General features: G+C 36.7%; 8 protein-coding genes across 8 annotated transcripts in view; 4 read left to right on the top strand and 4 right to left on the bottom strand.

Moving 5' to 3' along the window:
* The window catches only part of Phum_PHUM003590 (histone H2A, putative), a gene marked incomplete at both ends in the record, with an annotated part of 614 nt that extends 480 nt beyond the window's left edge, over nt 1-134 (bottom strand). Inside the window, one exon of the mRNA XM_002422590.1 lies at nt 27-134. Coding sequence (XP_002422635.1) covers nt 27-134 — 108 coding nt within the window. The remainder of the gene's footprint in view (nt 1-26) is intronic.
* A 67-nt stretch (nt 135-201) lies between these two features.
* On the top strand, nt 202-1,181 carry Phum_PHUM003580 (histone H2B.3, putative; the record flags this gene model as incomplete). The annotated part of the gene is made up of 2 exons (XM_002422589.1): nt 202-562; nt 1,102-1,181. The coding sequence occupies 2 exons, from the start codon at nt 202-204 to the stop codon at nt 1,179-1,181; spliced, it is 441 nt and encodes a 146-aa protein (XP_002422634.1).
* A 2,716-nt stretch (nt 1,182-3,897) lies between these two features.
* Phum_PHUM003570 (histone H4, putative) lies at nt 3,898-4,320 on the bottom strand (the record flags this gene model as incomplete). Its single annotated transcript, XM_002422588.1, has 2 exons — nt 3,898-3,956; nt 4,014-4,320. 2 exons carry the CDS (start codon nt 4,318-4,320, stop codon nt 3,898-3,900), a joined length of 366 nt encoding a protein of 121 aa, XP_002422633.1.
* An 850-nt stretch (nt 4,321-5,170) lies between these two features.
* On the bottom strand, nt 5,171-5,743 carry Phum_PHUM003560 (histone H3, putative; the record flags this gene model as incomplete). Its single annotated transcript, XM_002422587.1, has 2 exons — nt 5,171-5,581; nt 5,693-5,743. 2 exons carry the CDS (start codon nt 5,741-5,743, stop codon nt 5,171-5,173), a joined length of 462 nt encoding a protein of 153 aa, XP_002422632.1.
* A 132-nt stretch (nt 5,744-5,875) lies between these two features.
* On the top strand, nt 5,876-6,297 carry Phum_PHUM003550 (histone H4, putative; the record flags this gene model as incomplete). Its single annotated transcript, XM_002422586.1, has 2 exons — nt 5,876-6,182; nt 6,212-6,297. 2 exons carry the CDS (start codon nt 5,876-5,878, stop codon nt 6,295-6,297), a joined length of 393 nt encoding a protein of 130 aa, XP_002422631.1.
* Nucleotides 6,298-8,318: 2,021 nt separating this feature from the next.
* Phum_PHUM003540 (histone H1-II-1, putative) lies at nt 8,319-8,994 on the top strand (the record flags this gene model as incomplete). The annotated part of the gene is made up of 2 exons (XM_002422585.1): nt 8,319-8,469; nt 8,507-8,994. 2 exons carry the CDS (start codon nt 8,319-8,321, stop codon nt 8,992-8,994), a joined length of 639 nt encoding a protein of 212 aa, XP_002422630.1.
* Nucleotides 8,995-9,772: 778 nt separating this feature from the next.
* Nucleotides 9,773-10,321, bottom strand: Phum_PHUM003530 (histone H2B.3, putative; the record flags this gene model as incomplete). Its single annotated transcript, XM_002422584.1, has 2 exons — nt 9,773-10,168; nt 10,247-10,321. The coding sequence occupies 2 exons, from the start codon at nt 10,319-10,321 to the stop codon at nt 9,773-9,775; spliced, it is 471 nt and encodes a 156-aa protein (XP_002422629.1).
* Nucleotides 10,322-10,433: 112 nt separating this feature from the next.
* Nucleotides 10,434-10,808, top strand: Phum_PHUM003520 (histone H2A; the record flags this gene model as incomplete). Its single annotated transcript, XM_002422583.1, has 1 exon — nt 10,434-10,808. The coding sequence occupies one exon, from the start codon at nt 10,434-10,436 to the stop codon at nt 10,806-10,808; it is 375 nt and encodes a 124-aa protein (XP_002422628.1).
* Between the last annotated feature and the right edge of the window lie 194 nt (nt 10,809-11,002).

Here is an 11,002-nt window from a genome sequence, read left to right as displayed (position 1 = left end):
TTTTTAATATATGTATTAAGACCAACAACACTAAACCAAAATAAAACGCGGGTCGATCGTTCTGCGCATTCATTGGTCGGCTCGCTCGGTTGCTCGCGCGTATATATAAACCGCACTATTCTGATCGCTCTCATTATTTTATCGACATTCGTTGAGATAGTGTTTCGATTATTTTAGTATTTTTTTGACCATTGTTTTGCAATGCCGCCCAAAGCAACCGGAAAAGCCGTCAAAAAGGCCGGAAAGGCTCAGAAAAACATCTCTAAGGGAGACAAAAAGAAGAAAAGGAGGAGGAAGGAAAGTTATGCCATTTACATCTACAAAGTTCTCAAGCAAGTTCATCCCGACACTGGGATTTCGAGCAAAGCCATGAGCATCATGAACTCTTTCGTAAACGACATATTCGAAAGAATCGCTGCTGAAGCTTCCAGATTATCTCACTACAACAAAAGATCGACCATCACAAGTCGGGAAATTCAAACGGCTGTTCGTCTCTTGTTGCCGGGAGAATTGGCAAAACACGCTGTGAGCGAAGGAACCAAAGCTGTGACCAAATACACAAGTTCAAAATAAATTTTTTCTTTGACGACGACTACAACAAATTCAAACGATTCCAATCGGCCCTTTTCAGGGCCAACAATTTGTCAACACGTTCATATGAAAAAGCTCTTGTTAATTTTTCTATCATAAATACATAGTAGAAGTAAGTAGTAATAAATATTTTGCCATCTAAAAAACACTAGCAGTCCTGTTTCCCTGATTTTTTGTAAAATTAAATGACGATAAGTGTCTCGGAATTTTTTTCCTTCTCATCATCTATTGGAGACTATTTTTTTTTTTATTCTACCTGAACGATATCGATTGTAAATCGATAAAAGCTGCGGGCGTCGAACTTCGATAAAAATTTTTTTTTTTATTTTTGGAACAACGCATATGAAGCTTTTGTTACGTATAACAAGATTTTCCGATCAGATAATTTTCATTTGAATTTGATGGAAGAGACACGCAAGTAGATCAGCAGGTCCGATTCCCTAAATTTTCTTTTGCGACCAAAATACAATAAAAGGGATTAAGATGATGATGATGACACTTTTGTTTTAGGATGTGTTTTATTAACCGAGCTAAGCTTTATCTTGTATGAACGTGTTTTCTGTTTTGTGGCCCTTAAAAGGGCCGTTTGATATAAGACATGAATTTCTTTCCTTTTTTACTTTTTCTTCGTTGGAGTCGCTTTTTTAGCGGTTTTGGCTTTCGCCGCCGCCGCAGCCTGAGTGACTTTCTTCGGTTTCGGAGCTTTGGGTTTTTTCGTCGGAGCTTTCTTCACCTTTTTCGTTTTCGACGGAGCTGCGGATTTTGCTGGTTTTTCTTTGGCCGGAGCTTTTTTCGGCACGCTGCTCGCGCTTTTTTTCACCGCCGTTTTCTTCGCCGGAGTCGGTTTGGCTTTTTTCGTTTTCGGTTCCGCGGATTTTGCTTTGGGTGCAGCTGCCTTGGCGGGTTGTGGCTTCTTTTTCGACGGAGCTTTTTCCGCCGAAGGAGGAAGTTTGAATGATCCGGACGCTCCTTTGCCCTTCGTTTGAACGAGCGATCCCGACGTCACTGCGGATTTCAAATACTTTCTGATGAACGGTGCCAATTTTTCCGCGTCCACCTTATAATTTGCTCCGATGTACTTTTTGATGGCCTGGAGAGACGAACCTCCGCGTTCCTTTAAGTTTTTGATTGCTGCCGTCACCATGTCCGCCGTTTTTGGATGACTTGGTTTGGCTTTGGCTTTTTTGGCGGCTCCCGCCGCGGCCGCCGACCCGGAAGATTTTCCCTTGGCCGCCTCTTCGGCGTTGATGCTGCAGGAGCTGGAGCGGTCGCAACTTCGGTTTCGGACATTTTTATTTTTTCTTTTTATTTATACGAAAAAAACGTGCGATCCGAAATACTAAATACTAATACCGATGATGAAATAATAATATATAGATAAATAATAATAATTAAAATAAATTACAATTCAAACTCGAGAATTCGACGAAACGAGAGAGAACTGAAAATAACAAATGAACTTTACTATCGACTGCGATATGACGCGGTTCGTACACGCGGACGCAATAGACGTCGATCGTCTCCGAGTCGAAAATGTGTGTTTTTACCTTAATCACTTGTTCGACGTTCTATTTCTAAATTCGAATTTTTCACTATTCGAATAATCGAATCCCGAGTTTTTTTTCTTTAAAACTCGTACTCGAATGTTTGGTTTTCCAACCGAACGAAAAACGATTTTCCAAACCGTCCGGAAGTGGAAAATATAAGGGAATCTTTATTGACCTCAATGCGCAAAATTCGAGTTGCTTGTGTTCCACGACCAAATTTAGGGGAAAATAATTTTTTCTTAGGTAATTTTTTCCAATTTTACGTTCGATGAGGATGTAAACTATTATTTGAAATGAAAATATTTTCAAATCGAACGAGGAATGACTCCAAAACGACCTGGCAAACTTTGACTCTCCGAACAGTTTAGAGTCTCAAGTTCTATAGACGTTGACTCGACTGTTTAGGTTAGAAAATTTTAATTTATTAAAATTGTATGAAAATATTTTTTTGGGAAACCGATTCATTTGACAACTGAATAATTTTCGAAGGTTCTATTTGAAAAAAAAAAAAAAAAAATTTCTATTAAAATAAGGAAAAGTAAAATAGTTTTTAAAAAATTTCTCTTCCGGCTAAGATTCGAGCTTTCTTATTCTCATTTTTCATCGTTTTTTTGTTTAAATTATATTCTGGCGTCTTAATGACGTGGGATTTTCTTTTTTTTTCTTTTGCTTTATTTTGTTTCATATTTCGGGTGTTAATAAACGATAATTCATTTGAAAAAAAAAAAATTAGGGAATATTTCGTAGAGTTTATTCTGAGTTATCGTCTCCAAATTATTGTGTTTTTGATTTTTATCGCAGATACAAAAAAAAACCAAACTTTATCTAAACATTTTTCCATTGAGAAAAAACGCGTTCGTTCAATACGAATTCAAAACGAATTCAAAAAATAAAAAATTTTTATTTTTTTTAAACGATTTCTTTCGTGAAAAAACTTATCATTCGCGTTATGCGTAACCATTTAAAAGGTAATTGATAATAAATTTTTTTTTTCTCGAAAATCTATACTTTTTTGCTGTAGATCAAAATTAAACGTCGGAAAATGTTAGAAACGACTGCATTTTTTCCGTACGTCAATATTAAACGCCGAAAAATGTTTGAAATGACCGTATTTTAAAAAAATCATGCATTAGATCAGCAATCATCTAATGAATAAAAATGCGCCTAAGGAATATACGTGATATTCGCGTTTACATTGGTGTGTACGACATTCGATAGAAAAATAAAAATAAAAGAAAATAAAGGAATTTCTAATTGCATATTAATAATACTATTTTTACATGGGATAAAATAAAAGTAAACATTCGCGAAGCGGGGAACAAAAAAGGAACTTGCGAGAAAAATATAATAAAGTTGCATTCCTGTGTAATAATACTAAATCTTAGTTAAACACATAAAGTAAAATCAATAAGTTTTACATCCCTTAATTAATAAGTAGTAATATTTAAAATTGTGTACAATTTAATTTTTAAACTCGGTACTTTCTTTAATGAACTTAATAAATGAGTGCAAAACATTTGATGAAATTTATTTTAAATTTGGATAACCAGTAAAAAATTTCTAAAATTATTGTGGTAGTTATTAAAAACACCCGTCACCCTTGACGGAAATTGATTTATTCAAATTCATCCCCGAAAAAAATTATAAGCAGTTGTAGATGTGAGAAATACCTAGCAGAAGGTGTCATCGCAATTTTGGGGGAAAAGCATGCAGAGACGGACATTCAATACATTGTTATACGCATTTCGATTTACGAAATTTATTCAATTAAAGGATTGTGAGCAACTTCAGTATCGTACGTGTCGTGTTTTTTTGGCCCTGAAAAGGGCCGTTTTGATTAAATTGACTTGCGAGAGAATAAAAAAGCAAATTAACCTCCGAAACCGTAGAGGGTTCTGCCTTGTCGTTTTAATGCGTACACGACATCCATGGCGGTTACGGTTTTTCTCTTGGCGTGCTCGGTATAAGTGACAGCGTCACGAATCACGTTTTCCAAAAATACTTTAAGCACTCCTCGAGTTTCTTCGTATATCAAACCCGATATACGTTTCACTCCCCCACGACGAGCCAACCGACGAATGGCGGGTTTAGTGATACCCTGAATGTTGTCTCTCAAAACTTTACGATGACGTTTAGCGCCACCTTTTCCCAAACCCTTGCCTCCTTTACCTCTGCCAGTCATAATTGCAAAAACTGTCAAATGGATAAGTAAAATAACGCACGTAAAGCAATTGAATAGTACGAAGTTAATAATGACGACACGAGAATCACCCGTCTATTTAAATACGATCGAGTTCACGAAAAAAATCCTGCGTCCAATGAGAAGGGGAACGGAGAACGATGTGGCCAATGAGAAGCGAGGAGCTCGCAATCGCTGGTCAAAATGTTACGGCAAATTCTTATTCAGTAAAAACGTTTTTAATAATTTCAGTTTTATAGAGTAAAATGTTTAAGGAAATCGCAGAGGTAATCTCTGCCTTTTTTAAAAATTTGGGAAAATCATTTTGATTTCAATTAAAAATAAATTAATTAAAACAATTGTAACCAAATGAAAAGAATAAGAACAATAAATTAAAATTTTAATTTACATAACTACTCCTGGAATCATAAATATTTTTGAAATTTTTCTTACATTTTTTTCAATTGGCCAAATTATTTAAAATTATCTGCCTATAAATTTTGGCCTAATCTGCACAGTAATTCTATATTAAAAACTTCATAACTTTTAGTATTTCATTAAATTAAGCATTATTTTAATTACATTTTCTTACAATTTGAATTACTTTTTTTACTGTTTTAATAACGTCGATGAAAGTAATTATTCAAAACGTTTTTACTAAATAGGAATTTGCTGTAACATATTGTTTTCCATAATCGGTTACTAACTTGAAAAATACTTTTAAGAGGGGAAACAAAACCTCGATAAGGGAAAATAAAGACATGATCGAGTATTCAGCCACACGTAAAACGCGAAAAATATTTTGGCCCTGAAAAGGGCCGTTTTTCGTAACGAATGAAAAACCAAAAACTCTTCAAGCTCTCTCTCCTCTGATTCTCCGAGCGAGTTGAATGTCTTTGGGCATTATGGTGACACGCTTGGCGTGAATGGCGCACAAGTTTGTGTCTTCGAATAATCCGACCAGATAAGCCTCGCTCGCCTCCTGCAAAGCCATCACGGCCGAACTCTGAAATCTAAGATCGGTCTTGAAATCCTGAGCGATTTCTCTCACGAGACGCTGAAACGGTAATTTTCTTATGAGCAATTCCGTGCTCTTCTGGTAACGTCTGATCTCACGAAGAGCTACGGTTCCCGGACGGTAACGGTGAGGCTTTTTGACTCCTCCCGTGGCCGGAGCACTTTTCCTGGCGGCTTTGGTCGCCAGTTGCTTACGAGGAGCCTTACCTCCCGTCGACTTACGCGCCGTTTGCTTGGTACGAGCCATCTTGTAACGATAATAAAAAACGAGAAAACAAAAAAACACAAGAATCAGCCAAGTCCAAAATTAATATGAATGCTCGATTCGACGAGTCTGTTAATTTATAGTCCGGCGAACGCGAGCTCCTCGCTTCTCATTGGCCACATCGTTCTCCGTTCCCCTTCTCATTGGACGCAGGATTTTTTCGTGAACGCGATTGTATTTAAATAGACGGGTGATTCTCGTGTCGTCATCACTTGCTTCTGAGTTCAGTAGCTGTTCGTGCGTTAGTTTACTTATCCATTTGATAGCTTTGCAAACATGACTGGCAGAGGTAAAGGAGGCAAGGGTTTGGGAAAAGGTGGCGCTAAACGTCATCGTAAAGTTTTGAGAGACAACATTCAGGGTATCACTAAACCCGCCATTCGTCGGTTGGCTCGTCGTGGGGGAGTGAAACGTATATCGGGTTTGATATACGAGGAAACTCGAGGAGTGCTTAAAGTATTTTTGGAAAACGTGATTCGTGACGCTGTCACTTATACCGAGCACGCCAAGAGAAAAACCGTAACCGCCATGGATGTCGTGTACGCATTGAAACGACAAGGCAGAACCCTCTACGGTTTCGGAGGTTAATTTGCTTTTTTATTCTCTCGCAAGTCAATTTAATCAAAACGGCCCTTTTCAGGGCCAAAAAACACGACACGTACGATACTGAAGTTGCTCAAAATTCTTTAATTGAATGAATTCCGTAAATCGAAATACGTATAACATGGTTTTCCCGCAAAACTGCGGAATAAGAACTGCTAAATATTTCTCATCTACAACTGCTTATAATTTTTTTCGGGGATGAATTTGAATAAATCAATTTCTTTCAAGGGTGACGGGTTTTTATAATAACTTCCACAATAATTTTTTAATGGTTATCCACTTTAAAATAAATTTCATCAAAAGTTTTTCTCCAATTTATTAAGTTCATTAAAGAAAGTACAGAGTTTAAATTGTACACAATTTTAAATATTACTACTTTTATATAATGCAAAAGTCATTATAGTAATATAGTATTATAGTATTATAGTAATATATGATACGTAATTAAGATTACTAATATTCGATATATCTAATATTTTGTATAAATACACAGGAGTGCAACTTTTCCCGCAAGTTCCTTTTTAAATGCCTCCTCACGAATGTTTACTTTTATTTTATCCCATGTAAAAATATCGTTATTAGTATGCAATTAGAAATCTCATTTTTTTCTATGGATGAAATTCGTTTATTTTGTTTTTTTTTTTTTTCTATCATTATTCGTACGTACCTACGTACACGAGAATATCACGTATATTCCTTAGGTGCATTTTTATTCATTAGATCATTGCTGATTTAATGCATGATTTTTTTAAAATACAGTCATTTCAAACATTTTTCGGCGTTTAATTTTGACCTACAGCAAAAAAGTATAGATTTTGGAGAAAAAAAAATTTATTATCAACTGCCTTTTAAAAAAGGTTACATAAAATGCGAATAATAAGTTTTTAACGAAATCCAAAGAAACGGTTACCGTACTACATATATAAAAGACACGGAAAAAAATTGTTCGAAAAAAGTAAATTTTTTATTTTTTGAATTCGTTTTGAATTCGTATTGAACGAACGCGTTTTTTCTCAATGGAAAAATGTTTACATAAAGTTTAACTTTTTTTTGTATCTGCGATAAAAATCAAAAACACAATAATTTGGAGACGATAACTCAGAATAAACTCTACGAAATATTCCCTAATTTTTTTTTTTCAAATGAATTATCGTTTATTAACACCCGAAATATGAAACAAAATAAAGCAAAAGAAAAAAAAAAGAAAATCCCACGTCATTAAGACGCCAGAATATAATTTAAACAAAAAAACGATGAAAAATGAGAATAAGAAAGCTCGAATCTTAGCCGGAAGAGAAATTTTTTAAAAACTATTTTACTTTTCCTTATTTTAATAGAAATTTTCATTTCAATTTTTTTTCAAATAGAACCTTCGAAAATTATTTAGTTGTCAAATGAATCGGTTTCCCAAAAAAAATATTTTCATACAATTTTAATAAATTAAAATTTTCTAACCTGAACAGTCGAGTCAACGTCTATAGAACTCGAGACTCTAAACTGTTCGGAGAGTCAAAGTTTGCAGGGTCGTTTTGGAGTCATTCCTCGTTGAATTTGGAAATATTTTTATTTCAAATAATAGTTTACATCCTCATCGAACGTAAAATTGGAAAAAATAACTTTAAAAAAAATTATTTTCCCCTAAATTTGGTCGTCGAACACAAGCAACTCGAATTTTGCGCATTGAGGTCAATAAAGATTCCCTTATATTTTCCACTTCCGGACGGTTTGGAAAATCGTTTTTCATTCGTTGGAAAACCAAACATTCGAGTACGAGTTTTAAAGAAAAAAAACTCGAAATTCGATTATTCGAATGGTGAAAAATTCGAATTTAGAAATAGAACGTCGAACAAGTGATTAAGGTAAAAACACACATTTTCGACTCGGAGACGATCGACGTCTATTGCGTCCGCGTGTACGAACCGCGTCATCTCGCAGCCGATAGCAAAGTTCATTTGTTATTTTCAGTTCTCTCTCGTTTCGTCGAATTCTCGAGTTTGAATTGTAATTTATTTTAATTATTATTATTTATCTACATATTATTATTTCATCATCGGTATTAGTATTTGGTATTTCGGATCGCACGTTTTTTTCGTATAAATAAAAAGAAAAAATAAAAATGTCCGAAACCGAAGTTGCGACCGCTCCAGCTCCTGCAGCATCAACGCCGAAGAAGGCGGCCAAGGGAAAATCTTCCGGATCGGCGGCCGCGGCGGCGAGCCGCCAAAAAAGCCAAAGCCAAACCCAGCCATCCAAAAACGGCGGACATGGTGACGGCAGCAATCAAAAACTTAAAGGAACGCGGAGGTTCGTCTCTCCAGGCCATCAAGAAGTACATCGGAGCAAATTACAAGGTGGACGCGGAAAAATTGGCACCGTTCATCAGAAAGTATTTGAAATCTGCAGTGACGTCGGGATCGCTCGTTCAAACGAAGGGCAAAGGAGCGTCCGGATCGTTCAAACTTCCTCCTTCGGCGGAAAAAGCTCCGTCAAAAAAGAAACAACAACCCGCCAAGGCAGCTGCACCCAAAGCAAAATCTGCGGAACCGAAAGCGAAGAAAGCCAAGACGACTCCGGCGAAGAAAACGGCGGTGAAAAAAAGCGCGAGCAGCGTGCCGAAAAAAGCTCCGGCCAAAGAAAAACCAGCAAAATCTGCAGCTCCGTCAAAAACGAAAAAGGTGAAGAAAGCTCCGACGAAAAAACCCAAAGCTCCGAAACCGAAGAAAGTTACTCAGGCGGCGGCGGCGGCAAAAGCCAAAACCGCAAAAAAAGCGACTCCAACGAAGAAAAAGTAAAAAAGGAAAGAAATACATGTCTTATATCAAACGGCCCTTTTAAGGGCCACAAAACAGAAAACACGTTCATACATGATAAAGTTTAACTCAATTAATTAAAAACATCCTAAACCAAAAGCATCTTCATCCCCTATTTTGAATTTTGCTCGCGAAAGAAAATTGAAATATTCGAACAAAAGTCCAGGTTGCAAAGTAGTAGCAGAAAAACCTGAAAGTCTTGCTTTTTTTCCTGCCGTTGTTTAGTTTCGGGTAAATGTCCGAATTATCGAGAAAAATGCGGAAAAGGGGGTAAAATTATTGGAAAGTGAAAACGTTTTCCCTGCTGGTCTACTTGCGTGTCCTTTCCATCAAATTTGAATGGAAATTATCCGATCGAAAAATAAAAAAAGAAAAAAATCTTGTTACACATAATAGAATGCGTTGCTACAAAAAAAAATTTCGATGCCCGCACCTTCCTATTGATCCACTATCGATATCGTTCAGGTAGAGTAAAAAAAAATTGAACTGACCTCCAATAGATAACGATAAAGAAAAAAAATTCCGAAACAAACTAATGTTAAATTTTTTTAAAAATTGAAAAGTAAATTAGCAAAACGGGATTACAAGTGTTTTTTAGATGGCAAAATATTTACTACTACTTACCTCTCGTACGAGTATGTATTTAAGCTAGAAGAATGAATAAGAGCTTTTCCATATGAACGTGTTGACAAATTGTTGGCCCTGAAAAGGGCCGATTGGAATCGTTTGAATTTGTTATAGTCGTCGTCAAAGAAAAAATTTATTTTGAACTTGTGTATTTGGTCACAGCTTTGGTTCCTTCACTCACGGCGTGTTTTGCCAATTCTCCCGGCAATAAGAGACGAACAGCCGTTTGAATTTCCCGACTAGTGATGGTCGATCTCTTGTTGTAGTGAGATAATCTGGAAGCTTCAGCAGCGATTCTTTCGAAAATGTCATTTACGAAAGAGTTCATGATGCTCATGGCTTTGCTCGAAATTCCAGTGTCGGGATGAACTTGCTTGAGAACTTTGTAGATGTAAATGGCATAACTTTCCTTCCTCCTCCTTTTCTTCTTTTTGTCTCCCTTGGAAATGTTTTTCTGAGCCTTTCCGGCCTTTTTGACGGCCTTTCCGGTTGCTTTGGGCGGCATTGCAAAACAATGATCAAAAAAATACTAAATTAATCGAAACACTATCTCAATAAATGTCGATAAAATAATGAGAGCGATCAGAATAGTGCGGTTTATATATACGCGCGAGCAACCGAGCGAGCCGACCAATGAATGCGCAGGAACAATCGGCGCGCGCAGTGATTGGTCGGATCGCATTGTTATTCGTTCCGTATAAATTGTTTGACACAGGGCGAGGTGACTTAATAGATTTCGAATCGTCGCCTCGTTCAGTTCGCTGTAAGTTTTTTAATTTTATTATTTTTCGATCATGTCTGGTCGCGGCAAAGGTGGAAAAGTTAAGGGAAAGGCAAAGTCTCGTTCCAATCGGGCAGGACTTCAATTTCCGGTGGGAAGAATTCATCGTTTGTTAAGGAAGGGAAATTATGCCGAAAGAGTCGGAGCGGGAGCTCCTGTTTATCTGGCCGCAGTAATGGAATATCTGGCTGCTGAAGTTCTCGAGTTGGCTGGAAACGCAGCTCGTGACAACAAGAAAACTCGTATCATTCCCAGACATTTGCAATTGGCCATCAGGAACGACGAAGAGTTGAATAAATTGTTGTCTGGAGTGACCATCGCTCAGGGTGGTGTTTTACCAAACATTCAAGCTGTTCTTTTGCCCAAGAAAACGGAAAAGAAACCTTAAATTAAAATTGATTCATTTGTATTTTTCTCTACGTCGTTTAAACCGGCCCTTTTCAGGGCCAAAAATTTGACAACACGTTTTGTTGAATGTTTTAAGGTCTCATTTTTTGCCATTTGCATTCGTTTCCCGCGGAAATGAATTCTCACCCTATTATATCTCATTAATGTGGACGTATTATGAATTCGATCACCTCA

Source organism: Pediculus humanus, genomic scaffold (assembly GCF_000006295.1).
Source record: "Pediculus humanus corporis 1103172107363 genomic scaffold, whole genome shotgun sequence".
NCBI lineage: Eukaryota > Metazoa > Arthropoda > Insecta > Psocodea > Pediculidae > Pediculus > Pediculus humanus.
This window is presented reverse-complemented; position numbering and strand designations above follow the sequence as displayed.